The sequence below is a fragment of the Choristoneura fumiferana genome, chromosome 27, assembly GCF_025370935.1.
Source record: "Choristoneura fumiferana chromosome 27, NRCan_CFum_1, whole genome shotgun sequence".
NCBI lineage: Eukaryota > Metazoa > Arthropoda > Insecta > Lepidoptera > Tortricidae > Choristoneura > Choristoneura fumiferana.
The window spans coordinates 9,311,681-9,333,182 of record NC_133498.1 but is presented as its reverse complement, the minus strand read 5'-3'; the positions used below and the strand labels follow the sequence as shown (position 1 = coordinate 9,333,182).

General features: G+C 38.5%; 1 protein-coding gene across 1 annotated transcript in view; it reads right to left on the bottom strand.

Moving 5' to 3' along the window:
• Window positions 1–21,502, bottom strand: part of LOC141443255 (uncharacterized) — a 65,864-nt gene that overhangs the window by 32,433 nt on the left and 11,929 nt on the right. The window contains exons 10-11 of the mRNA XM_074108464.1: window positions 2,065–2,164; window positions 359–510 (exon numbers count right to left, since the gene is read on the bottom strand). Of these exons, the coding sequence (XP_073964565.1) occupies window positions 359–510; window positions 2,065–2,164 (252 nt within the window). The remainder of the gene's footprint in view (window positions 1–358; window positions 511–2,064; window positions 2,165–21,502) is intronic.

Genomic DNA, 21,502 nt, shown 5'->3' with positions numbered 1-21,502 from the left:
AACTAGGTTAGCAGGAAGAGATCCCTTTTTGGGATAAGCTCGGCTTTGTCTCCTCTCTGTGTATTTTTATTTTTATGTGCAATAAAGAGTTTAGTTTAGTTTAGCCCTCGTCAGCCGAAGGGCGCTATCTCCAAAAAGAATCGCTTTTCTGTCATTTACACCATGTGATGCAGCATGTTTTAAGCTACACAATAGTAGGTATTAATCTCAAGTGTTTTTTTTTGAGATAGCGCCTTTTGGCTTAGGCAGTATGGTCAGTTTTAACATACCTTATTAACTTTAGGATCGGTTACTCTAAATGCACAAGCCGGTGGAAAGAAAATATTGAAATCCCTGAAGTCATGCCTTCCGATGCGACGACATCTTTGGGGTTGATTTTCGTTATGGTTTTCAAAGACCTCTTCGATCTGGGCAGGTTGAAGTCAGTGTAGTCATATGATTTGATATCTCGTATGCTCTTTTTGAGATTCTTTATCTGCATGTCTGTCTGTATTAGTTTCTTGTAGAAATCTGAGAATATAGGCAAATTTTTCATATTGTTTAAATTTTTTTCTACGATCGCAAAACACAAGGATGCTACAGGCCTGTCGTTAGCCTCCGTTTCCACCAATGTGTGGGGGATGTGTTGCGAAGAATGTGTTTTTCATCAACCAATAGAAACGCCGTGGCCGTGGTGGCCGAGCGGTTTGACCTATGGCCTCTCAAGAGAGGATCGTGGGTTCAAATCCCGGCTCGCACCTCTAAGTTTTCGGAATTCATGTGCGAATTACATTCAAATTTACCACTAGCTTTACGGTGAAGGAAAACATCGTGAGGAAACCTGCACAAACCTGCGATGCAATTCAATGGTGTGCGTGAAGTTCCCAATCCGCACTGGGGCCACCGTGGGAACTACGGCCCAAGCCCTCTCATTCGAGAGGAGGCATGTGCCCAGCTGTGGGACGTATATAGGCTGGGATGATGATGATGATGGGATGAATAGAAACACCTCCATTTACCTCGCCTCGCTCCACTCAGCTGTTTCCACTAGAGCTGTGCTGGGCGAGGATAGGTAAATGACGCGTTCCTATTGGTTCATGCTGAAAACAACACCTCGCAACAAATCCTCGCACATCTTTGTCGAAAACGCAGCCTTAATCGGTGTTGCCGGCAATATGTTTAACTTTAAACTACATTTTTTCTTTTTTCTTTTATATTATCATGCGATCAGTCGGAGGACTATGAGCAGATGAGTTGCGTGATCGATGGCGTGTAGAGTTGGCTCCCCAGCGAGAGACCGCTCTATCTGTGGCTGAATCTTCATATTAGTTGATCCAGTTCTAGGATTCTGCGCCTCCTACGACATCTACACTACAAAAAAAATATATTCGTTTGCCCATTCTTGTTTTCATCATCATCATCCCAGCCTATATACGTCCCACTGCTGGGCACAGGCCTCCTCTCATAATGAGAGGCTAGGGCCGTAGTTCCCACGCGGGCCCAGTGCGGATTGGGAACTTCACACGCACCATCGAATTGCTTCGCAGGTTGTGCAGGTTTCCTCACGATGTTTTCCATCAGCGTAAAGCTCGTGGTAAATTTCAAATGTAATTCCGCACATGAATTTGGAAAAACTCAGAGGTGCGAGCCGGGGTTTGAACCCACGACACTCTGCTTCAGAGGCGATAGGTCAAACCACTAGGCCACCACGGTCTTGTTTTATTTCGGTCAAATGTTAATGAGTAACGGCCTGGGCAAAGTTACGAGTATGTCCAAAGGGCAAAGTTGCACGGTTTTACGGTATGTATGGATTCCAGCACGGACAAAATTTTTTGTTCTGCCGTGGTTTTCCAGATAAAACTATAGGTACCTGGTCTACTTTTTTTTCAATATTCTACGTACTTTTGCAGCTAAATCCGATTAAAAGACTCAAGAGAGCTGATGTGCTGCCTTACTAAGGGGAACAGAGCTGTGGCTCTGCTTTGCCAAACCCCAACCTCTAGCAACCCACCTGATTATAGTCTAGAAGACTGATTGCAGGTTTAAACAAGAAAAAAAAACTATTATTGTATTTTTTGGACTTACTTCTCAAGCTGTTACTGCTATATCCCTCGCTTATTTTATTAGGGTCCAAAACGTTGGAGAGATCCGTTAACGCCGAGCTCCCAGAAGACTCAGGAGGGTTCTGTCGACAAAAAAAAAATATTTAGCTTGTATTGTGTTCCACTGCTGGGCAAAAGCGTCCCTGGGATGTGTGCATGTGTTGTATGCGCGTAGGTTGCGTCGTCACTAAGGTCTGACCGAGACTGCTTTTTAATCTCGGCCGAGAACGAGAATAAAATATATTCTCGGCCGAGACCAAGACCGAGAGAAAAAAAAGTATTTTTTTACCCAAAAACACGCGTTACGAATGTTTTTTTTTATTATGGTTTAATTAATCGTTAATATCTCACAAACAAACTTAATTATCACGTAAATTAATCTCCAATATTAACAATCATTATCGAAAAGCGATGTACGAGTTGTCACTTGTTACTCTTGTTAGCGGTGTCAGTGAGTTACAAGTACAGTCGGAGTAAAAAAAAGGTTTGTCACTTTAAGATCTATTTCCCTTTGCTCAGTATGAGCGATAATCTGCTTTACCAATTGAGTATGACATACTGCGTCAAACTGTTAACCTGCTAAACATAATATTGTTTAAGGGTGACCATAGCAACTAGGGTAGGGTAGGGTAGGGTAGGGTAGTGGTAGGCCACTACACCTTGGCACTGACAAACACTGACAATTAAATAGAACATTATTTGATTCAAACTCGTACGACGCTGTTTATTAAAAAGGTTTGGTATTGATATGAAACTAGATATATACATCATTTTGATCACCACACCGTGACTGTATATAAAGTAAATTGACAAACCGTTTAGTATTCTATTAACTGTCATCATCATCCCAGCCTTTACGTCCCACTGCTGGCACAGATCTCCCCTCAGAATGAGAGGCTTGGGCCGTAGTTGCGGCCCAGTGCGGATTGGGAACTTCACTTCACACACATCATTGAATTGATTCGCAGGTTTGTGCAGGTTTCCTCGCGATGTTTTCCTTCACCGTAAAGCTCGTGGTGAATTTCAAATGTAATTTCGCACATGAATTTCGAAAAATTGTGTGAACCCACGAACCTCTGCTTGAGAGGCAATAGGTCAAACCACTAGGCCACCACGGCTTCATTCTATTAACTATACTGAATCGAAATTTGGATGGAATGTGACAAAAAATTGCCTTGTATAATATTTAAGCTCTTTAATACATAATATAACATCTCTCTACACACTGTATTTATAAACAAATAAAAAAAAAAGGTCTTTCCGACAGAAACCAGTTCACTTTTAAAAAACAATTAAAAATTAAACAAGCTTCACCCGTTCTGAGGGTAGAAATAAATATCGACCTTAATTATTACCAACTCGTATCTTATCAAAAAGCACCGCTCCAAAAGCAATCTTATTTCAAAAGCAGCAGGGTCGGTAATACGACTACATGAATGAGGTAGATACGAAGTTGTGGAAGTAAGCAAAGGGCACAGGTGCGCGGTTGAGTTACAACTACCCTTAATTTTGCTAAAGTGTTTACTAATATACGGAACCAGTTAGAAACAGTAGTTTCAATGAAAAATTTTCACAGTATCCACTTTTTAATTGTTAGTAAGTTTTTCGCGTTCGTAAATATATATATTTTTTATCAAATCGACCTGAAACTGGCTAATCAATCGTCATAGCCATAAAAAACAGTATCCACATTGAACTACAAACAATTACCTTTCGAACGCTATGTCACACACATCCACTAAACCCCACTATCATCACAACACTACGCTGACGCGTTTCGAACTCAATCAGAGTTCATCATCAGAGCAACACAACCGTACACCATGCTACCAGATATTTGGCAAAAAAATTGCAATTAGGGGTATACGGTTCAAATCTCGGATGGATGAGATTTAGTTATTTTATTTTTGTTTTTATTTTTACATTTATTTAGCTTATGTTTTATTTTTAAAGCTTTCATAATTTGGCAAAAAATCTAATGTCTTGCATTAAACAAAATATTTAATCCACAAATATTAAAATGAATTTAATTAATAGGTAGGCAGTTGTAGCTACCATCAGTCAAATAAGTCTATCAATTTTTAAACAAGTTCCTATCAAATGAATATGTCGCTAAAGTCGAACTTTCAAGTTGACAGTCAAGTCTATTGGCATAATTGTTTTATGAATGACATGCACTCAACGTGACTCAACGATTATCAACTTTAGGGTGGTAGACCACATATTCGGCTGGTGATTCATGAATGTCATGGACATTAATTAAATTTAATTTAATTTAATCTAAATTAACATTGTATGTATATAATAATCTAATTTAATATTGTATGTATATGCCTGGCCAACTTTTAGGCATATCATGAAATGGCGCCATTTCACGAATGCCTAGGAATTTCAAAACATTTCGATCTACTCAGTTATCCGAAAATAAATGATTAGAGTTTAACTCGACTGTTCGCGCTGGTGTTGTAACTACACTGTACCAAGGTGTTATTTAACTGGCCTAACAATTTATTCCTCCTTTTACTTTCCCGACACTCACGGACCCACTAACCTAAAACGTTGCCTGAATAAATAATTAAACAATTCAAAACAATTACCCCGAAAATGGGTAAATATTGGGGGTAATTTTGGTCACAAAGTGGTGTTAAAAACGAGGAACGATTATAGTTTTGCAAAAAGCTCGGTTAGTTTTACCCCCGACGCAAAAAGAGGGGTGTTATAAGTTTGACCGCTATGTGTGTCTGTGTGTCCACCCGTTTAAGAGCTACGGTGCCACAGACAGACACACAGACATACAGACACACATAACGGTCAAACTTATAACACCCCTCTTTTTGCGTCGGCGGTTAAAAAAAAGAGTTACTGACGTGTTAAGGGATTTTATGACACCACTAAACATATTGCGAATAAATGTGTTTTCTTTCTTTTTAGGGTTCCGTAGACAACTAGGAACCCTCATAGTTTCGCCGTGTCTGTCTGTCTGTCTGTCCGCGGCTAAGCTCAGAGTCCGTTAGTACTAGAAAGCTGTAATTTGGCATAAATATACATATCAGTCACGCCACTAAAGTTGTAAAATAAAAAAAATAAAAAAAAATGAGGGTACCTCCCATCTTATGGACGTAAAGTGGGGGTGATTTTTTTTCTCGACTAACCCTATAGTGTGGGGTATCGTTGGATAGGTCTTTTAAAACCATTGGGGGAGTTGGTCAGACGATTTTTCTATTTAGCGATGTGTTTACGAAATTAACAACTTTAAAGTGCAAATTTTCATTAAAATCGAGCGTAGAGGAAAAATTTGAAAAAATTCAGAATGGCAGTAAATATATCAAGTTTACAAGGAACATTATAGCGGTTAAGATTGCTTGAGAATTATTAGTAGTTTAAGAGTAAATAGCAGCCTAAGGTATAAAACATACCGAAACTTGGAAGATTCCGTACACAATACGAAATATTACTTGATTTTTTCGTAATGGCCACGGAACCCTATCTTGGGCGTCTCCGACACGCTCTTGGCCGGTTTATAAATAGTATAATACAAATAGGTAAATAAATCACTGACTTAACATAAATAATTAGGCAACCCGGTGGTAATCGAGTTGTTGCAGCACCACGCCTCTGCCTTCCATGAACACCCCACACTCAACGTGAACATATTATACTTAATCTAAAACACCTTTGAACCGGTAACTCGCTAATCTCTCGTATTTCACGCTCTGTCCCGCTCTCTCGGCGGGTGCGAGAGCGAGACGTAAATTAATTTGGTGCTATGCGTTCGTCACATGTTAATAATGACCGAATAATTTCTGAAGCGGTTAAGGGGAGGTTATGGCTGGTAAAAATTGAACTTTATAAGGAGTTATAGAATGTCACTATCGAACTTCAAAATATATCAAACTTGTGTTTACCCGCGACTTCGCACACGTAAATCATTAGATCCAGTAGCTGAATTGAAATTTAGAGATTTTAAAAAACTCCCGTGTGAATTCCCGAAAATTAAATCGTGGTGCCGTAAACTGCTTCAACTTTGCCCTCTGGCCCCAACATTGCCTTATTCGATTTAGAGTCGATAACTTAGCACTCTTATAGGTTTTAAACTTTTATCTACACGGGTATTATTATTACGGGGGGGATAAAAGTTTAAAAACCTAGAAGGGTGCTAGTTATCGACTCTAAATCGAATCAGGCAATGTTGGGGCCAGAGGGCAAAGTTGAAGCAGTTTACGGTTTTCATTGACGTTACATTAAAAACAATCATGTCAAAATTCATGACTCTAAGCCCAGCGGTTGTTATTTCGAGATTTTATCCCTATCCCGTGGGAATATCGGGTACCGTTTACATGCTTTTCGTATCATATGCAGGTGGTAGGACCTTGTGCAAGGTCCGCCCGGATTGCTACCACCATCTTGCTCGCTAATCCTGCCGTGAAGCAGCAGTGCTTGCACTGTTGTGTTTCGGCGTGGAGAGTAAGACAGCCGGTGAAATTACTGGCACTTGAGGTATCCCATCTTAGGCCTCTAGGTTGTCAACGTATCTGCAATACCCGTGGTGTTTCAGATGTTTATGGGCGGTGGTGATCTCTTACCATCAGGAGACCCACTTGCTCGTTTGCCATCCAGTCGCATAAAAAATATATATATAATAGTTACTACTTAAAAAAAACGTTTTTCAATAGACTTGTCAAGACCTTACCTTATTTCTAATGCAAAAAAAACGAAGTATACTAAATAGTTATTGTTCCAAATAAATATATTTTAAATATCATTTTCTACAAATTAAATACGACGATACACCTTCCCCTTAACCCGAGACGTTACTCGATGCCCATGTATGTTTGTTCGCAACTTCCAACTGTTTAACGCCTAAAGTTTCGGGCCGAGTCGAACCGAATCGATTCTCAATTATCACGTACAATAACCTTTATTAAAATATGACGAGTGTATTAATTTTGTTGATTTTAAAGTTAAAATACGCATATTGGATAATTCTAGGATGGCAACGCATCTGCAATACCCCTGGTTTTGCAGATGTTTATGGGCGGTGGTGATCTCTTACCATCAGGAGACCCACATGCTCGTTTGCCATCCAGTCGAATAAAAAAAAAAAAACGTGGTGTGGTGTCGGGTTAGAATTACACCTCTCCATTTCTTCCGTGGATGTCGTAGAGGCGACAGAGGATATAGGTTAAGGTATACCGTAGGCGACAGGCATAGCAACCTGTCACTTTGTACCGTTTTAGACAAACTTCAAACCTAAATTTTCTAAAAGTAGCTTCGAAGCGGTAACGTTTCGTGTGCTCTGCCTCCATTTGGGAATACAGGCGTGATGTTTGTGTGTTGTGCGTGTAATAATAAATGTCATGAGGGACGAAATTGACACCAATTGACCTACTCCCAAACTAAGCAAAGCTCGTACTATACTATATGGATACTACTATATGGATAAAAATATTTTAATTTATAGATAAATAATATAGATAAACTGGTCGACTCTTGTATACTGCCCATATTAACCTACAGTGCCCAAACATGGTCCTTAACCGAAATTCAGAAGTCCAAGTTGAAGGTTTGCCAGAGGGCTATGGAGCGCTGCATTTTGAGTGTCAAAAGAACAGATCGGATCCGGAACACCACACTGCGCTCGAAAACGTGCAGAGCAGGTGTTGGAAGAGAAACCGCCAGGCTGAAGTGGGACTGGGCTGGCCATATCTGCCGCATGCACCCGGAGAGATGGGCACAGGTTACTACCCAGTGGGCGCCCCTAGATGGTCAACGGAGGCGCGGCAGACCGAGACGGAGGTGGCGGGACGACATGGACACATTCAGAAACGACTGGCAAAACTTAGCTGCCGACAGGGGAAGTTGGAATTTCGAGGGAGAGGCCTTCGCCCAGCAGTGGGACATAGAAAATGGCTAACGAAAAAAAAAAAGATAAATACCGAGGAGCGGAATTTACAGCAAAAATCAAACATCAAAGGGATTGAACATAAGTTTTATCGACTATTCCAGAGGCCGTATCGCCTAACGCTTCTGACGCTCGCGATCGCAATCAAATGACAGTTTTTGTATGCGAAATCTGTCATTTGATTGCGATTGCGAGCTTCAAAAACGTTAGGCAATGCGGCCTCAGTTGTCGATGTTATCGAATCGTCTCTTCTTGTTATCGCCTTGTAACATATTCTGTAACATTTGACCTCTTTGATAAGCGACTTTCATCTCCATATCAATATTATGACATTTATGTCACTTAAGTTTTTCTTAGTCATTCCCGTGTTATTAAAATGGTTAATTGTAAAAGAAAAACGATTGACAAATGGATTAAAAAACATCACTTACTTATTTACAATGAAGATTCTTCAACGATATGCTCTAAATGTAAAGTTAATTTAAAACAGCTCAAGCTCTTTATATTTTAATTGTAACTTACTTAAAAGCGCTATTTTAAAAGTACCCACTATTTCTTGTTCTATTAATTACTGAAATATTTATCGATAGTCGATAAAACTTATGTTCAATTCCTTTGACGTTTGATTTTTGCTATGAGAAATTTCGCTCCTTGATAAATACATTCTTAAATACATACTAAACATCCAAGAGCCAAGAACAAACATTCGTATTTTTAACACAAATATCTGCCCCGGGATCGAACGCGCGACCTCAAGCTACAGACCGCGTTTCTACCAGAGACGTGATGAAATTTTCCAAGGTAAGCGATAGCGATTCTTCCAGGCAACCCTTACAATGGAGAGAAGTAAGGAATAGATTTTAGCAGGTGGTGCAATGAGGGCTATCGCGTATGAATTCGCCGCTAGAGGCGCTAGTGTAGCGTGAGGTCTCCGAAACGTCAAATCTCATAGTTTTTGGGTGAGCTACGAGGGTTAATTTATAATTAGATTTTTTTTTGAGAATATTTTTTACCTGAAATTAATTATGGCAATTAGCGTTACGGGGCAATGAATGTCTGCGTTTTGAGACAGTTTTGTCTTTCGGAAACTTTTGTCCTCCCTTTTTTTCCGAACAAAACGGGACTAAGCAACACTGTGGTTGCTGGATATTTTTATGGTACGGTATTAAGGTGTTTTAAATATGATTTTAATCTAAACTTTGTTTTCACGCCCGTAATAACAGACTTTGAAAGCCATACTTAAAAACCTCACGGAACAGTGCGCCATCTAGTGAGACAAAAAACGATAGCCCTCATTTACAGCAGAAATCATTAAGTATTTTTCCCCTCACCCTTCCTATAATCACTCAGCGATATTTATTAAGCATTCAGTTTACTCTAATTGAGTTTGTGACACATTGAATCGCTACGCGTACGTCACACAGATTTATAATGTCTTAACTTCAAAGTCCGTGGTGGCCTAGTGGTGTGACCTATCGCCTCTCAAGCAGAGGGTCGTGGGTTCGAACCCCGGCTCGCACCTCTGAGTTTTTCGAAATGCATGTGCGGAATTACATTTGAAATTTACCACGAGCTTTGCGGTGAAGGAAAACATCGTGAGGAAACCTGCACAAACCTGCGAAGCGATTCAATGGTGCGTGCGAAGTTCCCAATCCGCACTGGGCCCGCGTGGGAACTATGGCCCAAGCCCTCTTGTTCTGAGAGGAGGCCTGTGCCCAGCAGTGGGACGTATATAGGATGATGATGATGAACTTCAAAGTCAAAGTCAAACTTTATTCAATTTAGGCAATAACAAGAAAGAAAATATATTTATTGGATAAAATGATTTTTTTAACAGAAACTTATTTCCTCATTTCCCCACAAAACCATCTAACGAACAACCAAAACATAACCAAGACATATATATATTATGAAACACAAAGCCGTCCGTCTGTCCAGAACAATACGCTCCCGCGGGCCACGGCAGATTAAAAAGTGTTGCATTAGCGACGATGGCTTGTCTGTTTGTGTGTGCCCCACTGCGCTAGACGAAGTAGTTTGTTACAAGCTTTTATTTAGTTTCACCTGTCCCGTTGTCTGTCTGTAGTCAAATCTTGCAAGTTAAATTCGACCAACTTCCAGTAGTCGGATTGAAAGGACCCCGGACCTAAAGTTATGGAAAATGTGGTTTCAGTTACATGTCCTGAGATTTTGATATGTTAGATTTCAGAATCCTAAACAATAGTGTCTAAAAAAAACAACATATCAAAAACATATCAAAATCTCAGAATATTTTACTGAAACCACATTTTCCATACAATACGTATACGTAGTCCGGGGTCCTTTGGCATAGGTACTTATGTAAATTGCGTGACACTACAATAATCTGGTAGTGACATCCTGGTAGTCCGGCCAGGATCGTCTCCGCAAGACGGCACTCTTCAACTGCATCTCTTTAATGGAATCGAATTGAAATGACACATTGACACATGGGGAAAACTACAGTGCTATTTAGTAGTAGATCAACACTGTCTCACACGCATTCACAACTCAAAGTCAAAGTCAAAATATCTCTTTTCAATCTAGGCTATTACAAACACTTATGAATGTCAAAATAATAATAATAATAGTATAATAAGAAAAATACACCCATGCATGCATACACACACACACGCACGCACGCACGCACGCACGCACGCACGCACGCACGCTAAAAATTTATATTTATTTAATACCAAGCAACATTTGTTTTTTTTTTTTCGTTTTTTCTCTTTTTTCATATTTACTGCCAGCCAATGTTGCTTGGCTACAGTCTAACCCCCTTATTCATAAAACTTAACAAGCCTATGTTAACTAACAAATGCTTTGTCCCTTTCTAACAAATACAAATGTCGAAATGACAGATAAGGACAAACGAATTTTAGCGGCATTTTAACTAAAATAGGTTTGATTGTCGTTTATGAATAAGGGGGTAAGTAGTTTTTAATTAAGTATGAATAATTGTATTGTAATAATTACTGCGGCCGGCCCTCTTCGAAGGGACCAGTCTGAAAACCAGCGCTGGGTAACATAAACTCAGCACATGCTGAGATTGGGACCCATTGCCCTTACTAAGCACATTGTTCTAACCGCAAATTAATTGTAATGTCTAGGTTAAGTTTGTGGCAATAAAGATGTTTATTATTATTATTATTATTATTATTAAATGTGGTATGCAAATCTAGATTCGATGACAATGCAAGTAAAGTTGTCAAAATTACAGTCAGCTAAAAAAGCATGTACTATTTTTTTCCCCCAAAAAATGGTTTAAGAAAACGAAACGAGGCCGCCGTAGGCACTTGTCTCACCGCCAGCGAGGAAACGATTGGCTATCGACTACTTTCTCGCTCAAGAAACGAACAAAAGATATAAGATCCTGTGTGAGTAAAAGAGACACATATATTAATAGTTGATCGCTGGCTGTTCACACTGTCGGCGAGAACTCGCTCTTACATCTTTTGTCGCAGCGACAAGAGCTATAAAACTCGCTGAGCTATAGATACTCGCTTGGCGGCCGCCCCGCACGAGCGAGTCGAGTGGAGCGAGTAATCGCCCGTCGCACGCGAACACTCGCTTACAGCCGAGCGACAAAACTACACTCGCTTCTCGCTGCTCGCCCACTCGTTTCTAGTTACTCGCTCTACTCGCTTCTCGCTCATCGTCGGCGGTGGGACAAGTGCCGTATTGCCTAAAGTTTCTGAGGCTCTAATGACAGATTTCTTATACAAAAAACTGTCATTTGATTGCCATCGCGAGCCTCAGAAACGTTAGGCAATACGGCTCCTGATTCCTCTCGCTTTTAAACAAACGACATTCAAGTTTTCAGTTATACAGACGATCGGATGGCCAAGTGGTTAGAGAACTTGACTAAGAAGCTTGAGCTCCTGGGTTCGATTCCCGGCCGGGGCAGATATTTGTATGAATAATACGAATGTTTGTTCTCGGGTCTTGGATGTTTAGGCACTTGTCCCACCGCCGACGATGAGCGAGAAGCGAGCAGAGCGAGTAACTAGAAACGAGGGGGCGAGCAGTGAAAAGCGAGTGTTCGAACACGACGGGCAATTACTCGCTCCACTCGCTCGAGCCGGGCAGCGCTGACAGCGCTGAGCGAGTATCGCTGAGCTAGTTTTATAGCTCTTGTCGCTGCGACAAAAGATGTAAGAGCGAGTTCTCGCCGGCAGTGTGAACCGCCAGCGATCGACTATTAATATATATTATGTCTCTTTTACTCACACAGAATCTTATACCTTTTGTTCGTTTCTTGAGCGAGAAAATAGTCGATAGCCAATCGTTTCCTCGCCGGCGGTGAGACAACTGCCTTAATATGTATTTTATGTATGTAGATATTTATCTAAATAAGTATGTTTACCCGTTGCCTAGTATCCATAGTACAAGCTTTGCTTAGTTTGGGACTAGGTCAATTGGTGTCAAGTAACAGACGGACGGACGGATGGACGACTAAGTCATCCTATAAGGGTTCCGTTTTTTCCTTTCGAGGTACGGCACCCTAATTATAATAGACACATAAATTTAGGGTAAACAATAGGCGGTGGGTAGTTACATAATATCTCTAATTTCATCACAGATATAGATGTATTCATATGTGTGAATTTTATTAAGAAAAAGTAGTTTGTATTAATGTTGAGTTTTGTTTTTTTCAGTTTATTTTAATTCAGGTCCACATAAATCCTAAAGTGGCGCATATAGTATTGTTAATTTGTGTCTAGAATTTAAAACAAAAACACATTTCAAGTCGATGTCTTCCGCTTAAAAATGTTATGTCCAAATGTTTTGATTACGAAAGTCTTCCAGACCGAAGTCAGACTATCATTACAGGGCACAAAGGCCCTGGCGATGCGAAAAAAAAAGAATTCGCCCATTCAGGGTTCAAGTTTCATTCTAAAGCGACCAAATGGGACAATCTGACTTAGGCCGAGAGTTTGTGTCACTCGAATTATTATGATTTTGATAATTTATTTATTATTATTATTATAATACTTTTATTATTTTATTTTGAATTTTGCTTAGTTAAGTAATAAAATAAAGAAGTCAATAAGCATGCCATTCGCATATTGCTTAAATTGTAGGTATACTTTCTCATTGTAGTGTATTGTACTAACCTCTTGTGTCCGTTGATTCGATGCTGGCAGCATAGTTCCATTTTTGAATAATAATATGGAACGGACGCAAGGGTGTTAAACAGGAGTCTTGTATCCGAGCTACCAACGTAGGAACTTGAATTTGAAATACATACGAAAATATCCTAAAGAAGTGATTTTAATTGCTTAATAGCTTAATAGGGCAATAATAGAATAGTGGACCGTCCGTCCACTACAGTACTATGTGGTGGTCAATTAGGAGTCATTGTTAATTATCATCGGTCTCCTTGATATAAAAGTACCAGGGCGACCGAGCTCCGCTCGGGCTAAAACTTATACCAGAGATAAGACCAAGCTAGATTGATTTTTCAACCCGAAAACCAATACGTAGGTATTAAATTTAATTGAAATCGTTGTAGCCGATTCCGAGATTCTGATTATATTATTATATACATATACCATATACGCCTCTCAAACAGAGGGTCGTGGGTTCAAACCCCGGCTCGCACCTCTGAGTTTTTCCAAATTCATGTGCGGAATTACATTTGAAATTTACCACGAGCTTTGCGGTGAAGGAAAACATCGTGAGGAAACCTGAACAAACCTGCGAAGCAATTCAATGGTGCGTGTGAAGTTTGTGAAGCCCTCTTGTTCTGAGAGGAGGCCTGTGCTCAGCAGTGGGACGTATATAGGCTGGGATGATGATGATGATGATACATATACAAGAATTGATTTATTTAGATAGATTATACAGGGTTATTTTAAATTCAACGGTATTCTATCCTGAATTTCCTATCACATGTACAGATTTTTTTTTGTTTTATTAATATAATAATTAATAAAGAGTGAGATGATCAATACAAAAATATGATATAATTTTATTCAGCATAACAACTTTTAATATAATTCTACAGGCTATAATCAATCATTTGATATAATAAGCATTTGGTATAACTTTGAAATGTATATATTCACTTAATGTAATAATGGGTATCAAAATGGTATATTTTGATATTTTAAATATTCTGTATTTTATTTTGAAAATTTAGATAAACAATTTTTAGCGAACGATAATTTATTCGGCTTAAAATTGGTTTACAATGATTTTTTTGAAAATCTATACATGTTTCTTTCTAAAATGCTTTCCTTTATGCAGGAGGTATGGCAACATGCATGTGATGTAATATTCAAGTATGCCTTCTTTGTTTAATCATGTTTTTCATACCTTTCTAACTTATGTAAAGATAGTCTTAAAAAAGTTTTTCTATTCGATAACATGCATTGCCAAGCTTTAATTTATAAAATAAATAAAAATTTATCAGGCATTTTATACTCAATGCGTGTTTATAAAATTTTATTCCGTTGACGCCAAAAGACTAGTTTTCCGTATTACTTACTTAACATCATTTCATTTTATCCCACACTACCCTATTACGTTACTCCCCTACCCTACCCTACCCACCCTAACCCTACCCTACCCTACTATGTGTATGTAATTTAGTTTTTCTTGTTAGTTTTAGTGTTTTAGTCTTATTACTGTACGCTGGTGGCACTGATGGAAACAAAGAAATCTTTCTTTCTTTTCTTTCTATTTGACGCCATTGCGACAAGAGTCCGTCGTCTGATTATTATGTATTTATTCGACGTCGTCTCCTGTACTATAACATTATGATGAAGCCCGCTTCGAGACAAGCTTTTATTTTGCCATTTGGAGGTTTTTAAAATACTTGTTGATAATATTTGCGGGCCACCGTAACCTATGCGGTATATTGTAGAGTTAATGGTTCCTTTTTAACGTTCCGCAGCGCAAAATAAAATAAGTGAGTGAGCTGGCAACGCATCCGGCAATTTATGTTATGCGTGTCCATGGGCGGCGGTGATCGCGTTTCATCAGGCGACCCAAATTCGATTCAGATTGGCGATTCAATATTATTGTTTAAATAGCGAATCTACTGCGTGAAAAATGAAGTTGTGTTAAATACTTGCGGCCGTTCGTAAAATCCGCCAGATCACGAAATTCCTAGGCATATCGTGAAATGGCACCATTGCATGATATGCCTTAATGTTGGCCAGGCAGACGATGTGCCTGAGAAACAATACGGCAGATCGATTAGCGCAACGCATTCGTCGATATTCCTTGCTCTATACAAGGCACATCGTGATATGCCGAAAAAAAATTAAGTACGACGAGCGAAGCTGGGACTGGTTGGTATGAATTGTGACCACAACGCTCGAGCCGAGCGAGCGAAATGCCAGAACCGATATGGCGGCGTTTCAAGATATGCCTAGGAATTTCATGATCTGCCTAAACTGGCCAAATCATGAAATGGCAGCGTTTCATGATATGCCCAGGAATTTCATGATCTGCCTAAACGCCACTAGGCAAATCGTTAAACGGTGAGTTTTGAACGACATGGCGAATGTCCCTTAGCCAATTCATGAAATGGCGCCATTTCACGATATGCCTAGGAGTTTCGTGATCTGGCGAATTTAACTATCGGCCGCCGACATCTATAGATATATGAAACTACCGTGAGACTCACTCATATTAAATAGAATGACCCGGATAACTCACGTCTTAAATCGAGTTTAGCTCGACATGTTCCGGGCTAATCCGTAGCCCTTCGTCTTCGGAGCAACGCGACTCAGCGGCTGCTGCAACACGCGCACAAACATGTCGAGCTAAACTCGATTTAAGACGTGAGTTATCCGGGTCATTATATTTAATATCTATAGATATAATTTAATAATCTGTTTAAAAAAAATATATACCTCGTTGAGTTTTTTTGCCAGATTTATGGATTAAATTCAGGTTTTGTTCCGCGTATCTTGATTTTAGAGAAGCTCGATATTTCGGCGCAGTTGCATGCGCTGTGATCGCGAGACGACCGCTAAAAAGCTTCCAGCTTCGGTAAAATCAAGGTACCCTAGGTACTGCTTTTATAATTGAATAAACAGTCTTTGTAATTAAATCTATATAGTATTTGTAAACAATAAAATAGACAAATAGTTATTTGTGTCACAAGGGAGCAAAATGGTGTATTTACGGCGAGGGCGTACATTGAATCCAGCGTAATGAGGGATTCAAGCGTTAACGCCCAAGATGAAAATATTTTTGCTCCCGAGTGGCTCATACAACTTTTCACACCGAGCATTAAGAAACTTGAAAAAAAAACAAATTCTAAATATTATTAAAGAACAACCAGCATAGAAAATTTTGATTGATTTGATGTGTATTGTAATGTTCGCAAATTGTAACAATTTATCTGTAGGATTTGAACTAAACATGGCTTGATTATATAAAACAAAATAAAGGTAACTAAAAATGGCGTGGCTTTACAATTATCAATTTCAAAAAATTGCATTTGCAATAAAACACTTAGAAAAGCCTTGAACAGAAAAGTTGCACTTTGCTCCCTCTCGTCAGGGAGGAAAAGTTACTTTTCTGAAGGAGAGGTGTGAAAAATACTTTGATCTATTTAATTAATCAGTGGCAATGGGCGGGCCATATAGCACGGAGAGCGGATGGCCGTTGGGGCCGAAAAGTTCCCGAGTGGAGAACGCGGATCGGCAAGCGCAGCGTAGGACGTCCACCAACAAGATAGACGGATGGCCTGGTTAAAGTCGCGGGTTCACGGTGGATGCAGGCCGCTGCCAACCGAAGCAACTGGAGGTCTGTGGGGGAGGCCTATGTCCAACAGTGGACGTCCTACGGCTGAGATGATGATGATGATGATGATTTAATTTATAGTTTAATCGGTTTGCTGAACAGATAAATTATTTTGCGCTAGGTTCTAGGTTTTCACATCACTATGTCATCACATCATTATGGTCGGGTAAATGGCGCCTTTGTTTACACTTTTCATAAATCGAATTAAAATACAATATAAATAAACTATTTTTTTATATTCTTTTAGAAATCTCTAGAAGTCGCAGGCAATGGATAGCTGTGTATGTAACCCATGTTCCTTACACCACGACGGTCCAGGTAAACACCAATTCCCAATCGGGTCACATAAATCGCCCACTAATGGGAAGTTAGTCCCACAAATCACTTAAGACCCGCGAGACGCGTATAAATAAAACTCCGGTAAACCTGTATGATTTGTCGGTCGAGACCTCGATGTACAGGGTGTTGCTTTTTTGTAGTAATGAATGTACCATCAGCCAAATAAGTGGTCTATCAATTTTTAAACAAGTTCCTATCAAATTAATATGTCGCTAAAGTGGAACTTTCAAGTTGACAGACAAGTGTTTTGGCATTATTGTTTAATGACATGCAAACGATTATCAACTTTAGGGTGGTAGACCACATATTTGACTGATGGTACCTACTTGAGGTACAAAAATACGCTACTACTGTCTTTACCTCGTGATAGAGTTGAAGTTGGTATTGGATATGTGGATTAGTAGATTGTATAGCAATGCCAGCAGGGACGAAAAGGTTAATGCGAATAAATGTATTATTTGGTGTTTTTTTTGTGGCAATATTTTTTTCTTTCTTTCAAAGACCAACTTAAGATCGAATATCTGTCATTTTGTATGACAATTCAAAGGGCTTTTTCACAAAATGGGTCCCAAATTAACGGATCGTGGCCGTACCTATTCGAACCACTCAGAAATATGTCACGGCCCTATTACGTCAAAATAAGAGCATGTGGTACATATTTTTGAAGCGTTGGGTACGTTAAGACTCTAATGTTTAACAAACTCTTTATGGCACAAAATAAATAAACAAACACAATTAACGTATTGATATATGCACAATGGCGACCTTATGATTTCTACCAGTCATCCTTTGAGTGGATGGGAACAACATTCAATTACTTTTTGCGTAGGTACATAAGGCGTAAATTGATTGATTTAGACGTTATTTCGCAAATATTAATGAACAACAAACAAATGTAATAGGAATCAATTTCCGGTTTTTAAAAGTGCTCGCCAAAAAGGTAAAATTAACAAAAGACCATACAAAACAGCATTACTTGCTAAAAGCGTATTCGGCATGGCATCAAAGATCTTTAATAAACTTCCGAAGAATATATTGATGACTGAAGATATTCACGATTTTAAGAAACAACTTTTTAACTTTTTGGCGGGTAAGGCCTACTATTCAATGGAGGAGTATATGCGTGATAGTTCTGCAACTTTTTAGACTTTATTTAGTTTACTGCATGACTGAATGTGCCTACCTACAAGACATTTATATTTGTATGCCCTCGGGCGCAGCATAGTGATACAAATCTATGATCAGTGTACCAATTATTTTAACCTATGTTTGACAAATAAATTATTTGTATTTGTATTTGTAACCCTCATTCGTTGCTTGATTACACTGCTTCATTTCATTATTAATTACATTGCTTCTTTGCTAAACCCGCGCGCTATGTACCTAGTGCAACTTATATAGATATTTCTAGCTTTTGCCAGCGACTCCATCTCCGAATAATTCGTTCATCGGTCCGCGAGATCTATACAATTTTCCCGGATAAACTATCTCCATACTAAATTTCTTTACGATTAGTTGAGTAATTTAAGCATCCTTACTTTCACATTTACAATGTAAGAAATATCTTTAAACTCAATCCACTTTAGTTTTTAAAACCAAATATTTGTACGCTCGCTGAATAGAATTCCATTAGTGATAATTATAATAAGACCAATGTATTTTACTGTATTCTTATAAAATTAATTAGAATTAATATTTAATAAGTTAAATTTATTCAATTTAATAAGCGTGATTACAAAAACACAATTGCATAACCACAAGCACCCTGTACACATTCAGTTAAGTCCCCAATTGACTCCCTTCGTCTTACAAAACAATATATTAATATTTATATTTAAAGGAGGGTGCTTACATTATCTCTTATAGAAAACCCCTCCCCTCCCAAAGAAAAACCACCCTTATTACCAACCCTTAACGTTTGAAAGCCACATTTTAGTAAAGTCGATTTTGTCCCGGCTGTTCTTTGAATTATTTAGTTTAAAAAATATGGTTTCTTTAGAGAATTGAATAATAATATTTTATGATAAGTCAAGGAAGGATTATTTAAATAAACAATGTCATTCCTACAAATAGGTTTATAGTATTTTATGCAACAGTTGTTAGAGGGGTCATTAAAAGGCGAGCGATGTGGATTGCATTTACCGAGTTTTAAAGGTGAGGAAAGCTGCACAACCTGGGAGGCAATTCAATGGTGTGTGAGAAGCCCATTGTGAGAGAGACCTGTGCCCAGCAGTGGGACGTATCTGTATAAGTTTATAGTTGTAATACAGGAGTAATTGAATTACTTATTGATAATTAATTTATCATCAACATCATCTCAACATACTCGGTTGCCAGAGAAGATATACTCAGCGCTCGCTGGTCTTAGATGGTCAATATGTATTTAAGTATGTATATATTTATCTATTTAAGTATTTTTATCCGTTGCCTAGTATCCATAGTATAAGCTTTGCTTAGTTTAGGCCTTTTTTTTATTCGACTGGATGGCAAACAATCAAGTAGGTCTCCTGATGGTAAGAGATCACCACCGCCCATAAACATCTGCAACACCAGGGGTATTGCATTGCAGATGCGTTGCCAACTAAGAGGCCTAAGATGGGATACCTCAAGTGCCAGTAATTTCACGGCAGGATTAGCGAGCAAGATGGTGGTAGCAATCCGGGTCTAGGTCAATTGGTTTCAAGTGTCCTATGAAATTTTATATTTTGTTGTTTGAAAAATAACTAATAGAAATTGCTTACTGCAAGGTATTGCATTCGAAGACTTATTTAATTCTCGCATTTCTCACGTCTAGGTTATCGAAGGAAAACATTTACACCACATCACTAGTATGTACTAATGCCACCCCCCATTAAAAGGGGTAGTGTCCAGCCCAGACGCTTCATTACAACCGCCGTGGAAATAAATAAAAACCACACTTTGTCACAGTTTAGGCCTTTTTAATACATCAAGAGACAAAGGGGTTTCAAACAATAAGGGCTGAGAGGGGTGGCTCGCTTACGAACCCTACTAGGGAATCACGTAAACAAATAAAAAAAATATTGGAAAAAAACAACACGCTGTATGTATCAACATAAGTATTCAACTTGTTGGAAATATTTTTTGAATTAAAAAATCTAGTCATAGGAAGTTGATTTAATTTGTCGTTTATACCTGCTAAGCTGCTAAGCTGGCAACGTTGCATTTTTATTAGTTTTTCTCGATTATTCCCTAAAACAGCAGCGACAGCAGTATAAGTATTATTATCTTTTACACTGAGCCACGTCACTTCTCCCTTTGTCTATGGTTTTAATTTCTTAATTTTTTTTATTTTTTTTTTATTTTATTTTTTTTCTCCGTCTGACTAGGGCAAAGGAACTGGCTCATGCATATATGTTTATTTAACGTTTGGGCTCCACAGAAAACCAGCGTTACTGCACATAATGTGCGGCAACACATGCTGAGTGGAGACCCTTTTGGTATCCTGCCGTGTCACCTAGTAACATAGTTTTAGTGCTAGTTCTAGTCTTAGTTTTAGGTGGTACATTTTTGGAGCCAAAATAAACTTTTCTTTCTTTCTTTCTTTCTTTCTTTCTAAAAATTGAATGTAAATTAATAAGTTAATGTGTCTACTCCAATTATTCGTGATAGACTTTTATTTTCTTAAAAACCGTTAATAAACATTTGTTCATTTTTAAAGTATATAAAAGTCTATCACGAATAATTATTGGAGTAGACACATTAACTTATAATAATATTATTATATTAAGAAGAGTTCTATCAGACCACATTTTTAATTTTCATTAAATTTTTATGGAATAATCGAGAAAAACCAACAACAATGCAACGTTGCCAGCTCAGCAGGTATAAACGCTCTTAAATTTAATTTGTTAAAATAATTTAATTTGGTTTAAATTGTAAACGAAAAATGTATGGGCAGTTGGCAGTTGAGTATTGCTCAAAAAGTTGTCCCGTCATGAAATTGACAAGAAATAAGCTTTGTCAAGAAATTATTAACCCTAAGGACGAGATCATAAAACATAAACTGCATAAAACATCCACAATTTCTTGACGTCAGGAAAACGTATGTATGTATGTATGTAAACTCTTTATTGTACAAAAGAAAATTAACAAAATACAACTGACAAACTTTAAGATACTTGTACAAAGGCGGACTTATCCCTTTAAGGGATCTCTACCAGTCAACCTTTGAGTGGATGAGAGGAGAGGAGCAATACGTAGGGTGAATTTAAGAGTTAAAGTAATGGAAGCTACTATACAGCGACACGAAAACCTATAAAACGTCACGAAATCTTGTGAGGAAATAATCGTAATTTTGTAACTACATCAAAACTTTCTATTGGATCCAACGACAAAGATTAACTGACTTTTTATCACTTTCACCACAAGGTTT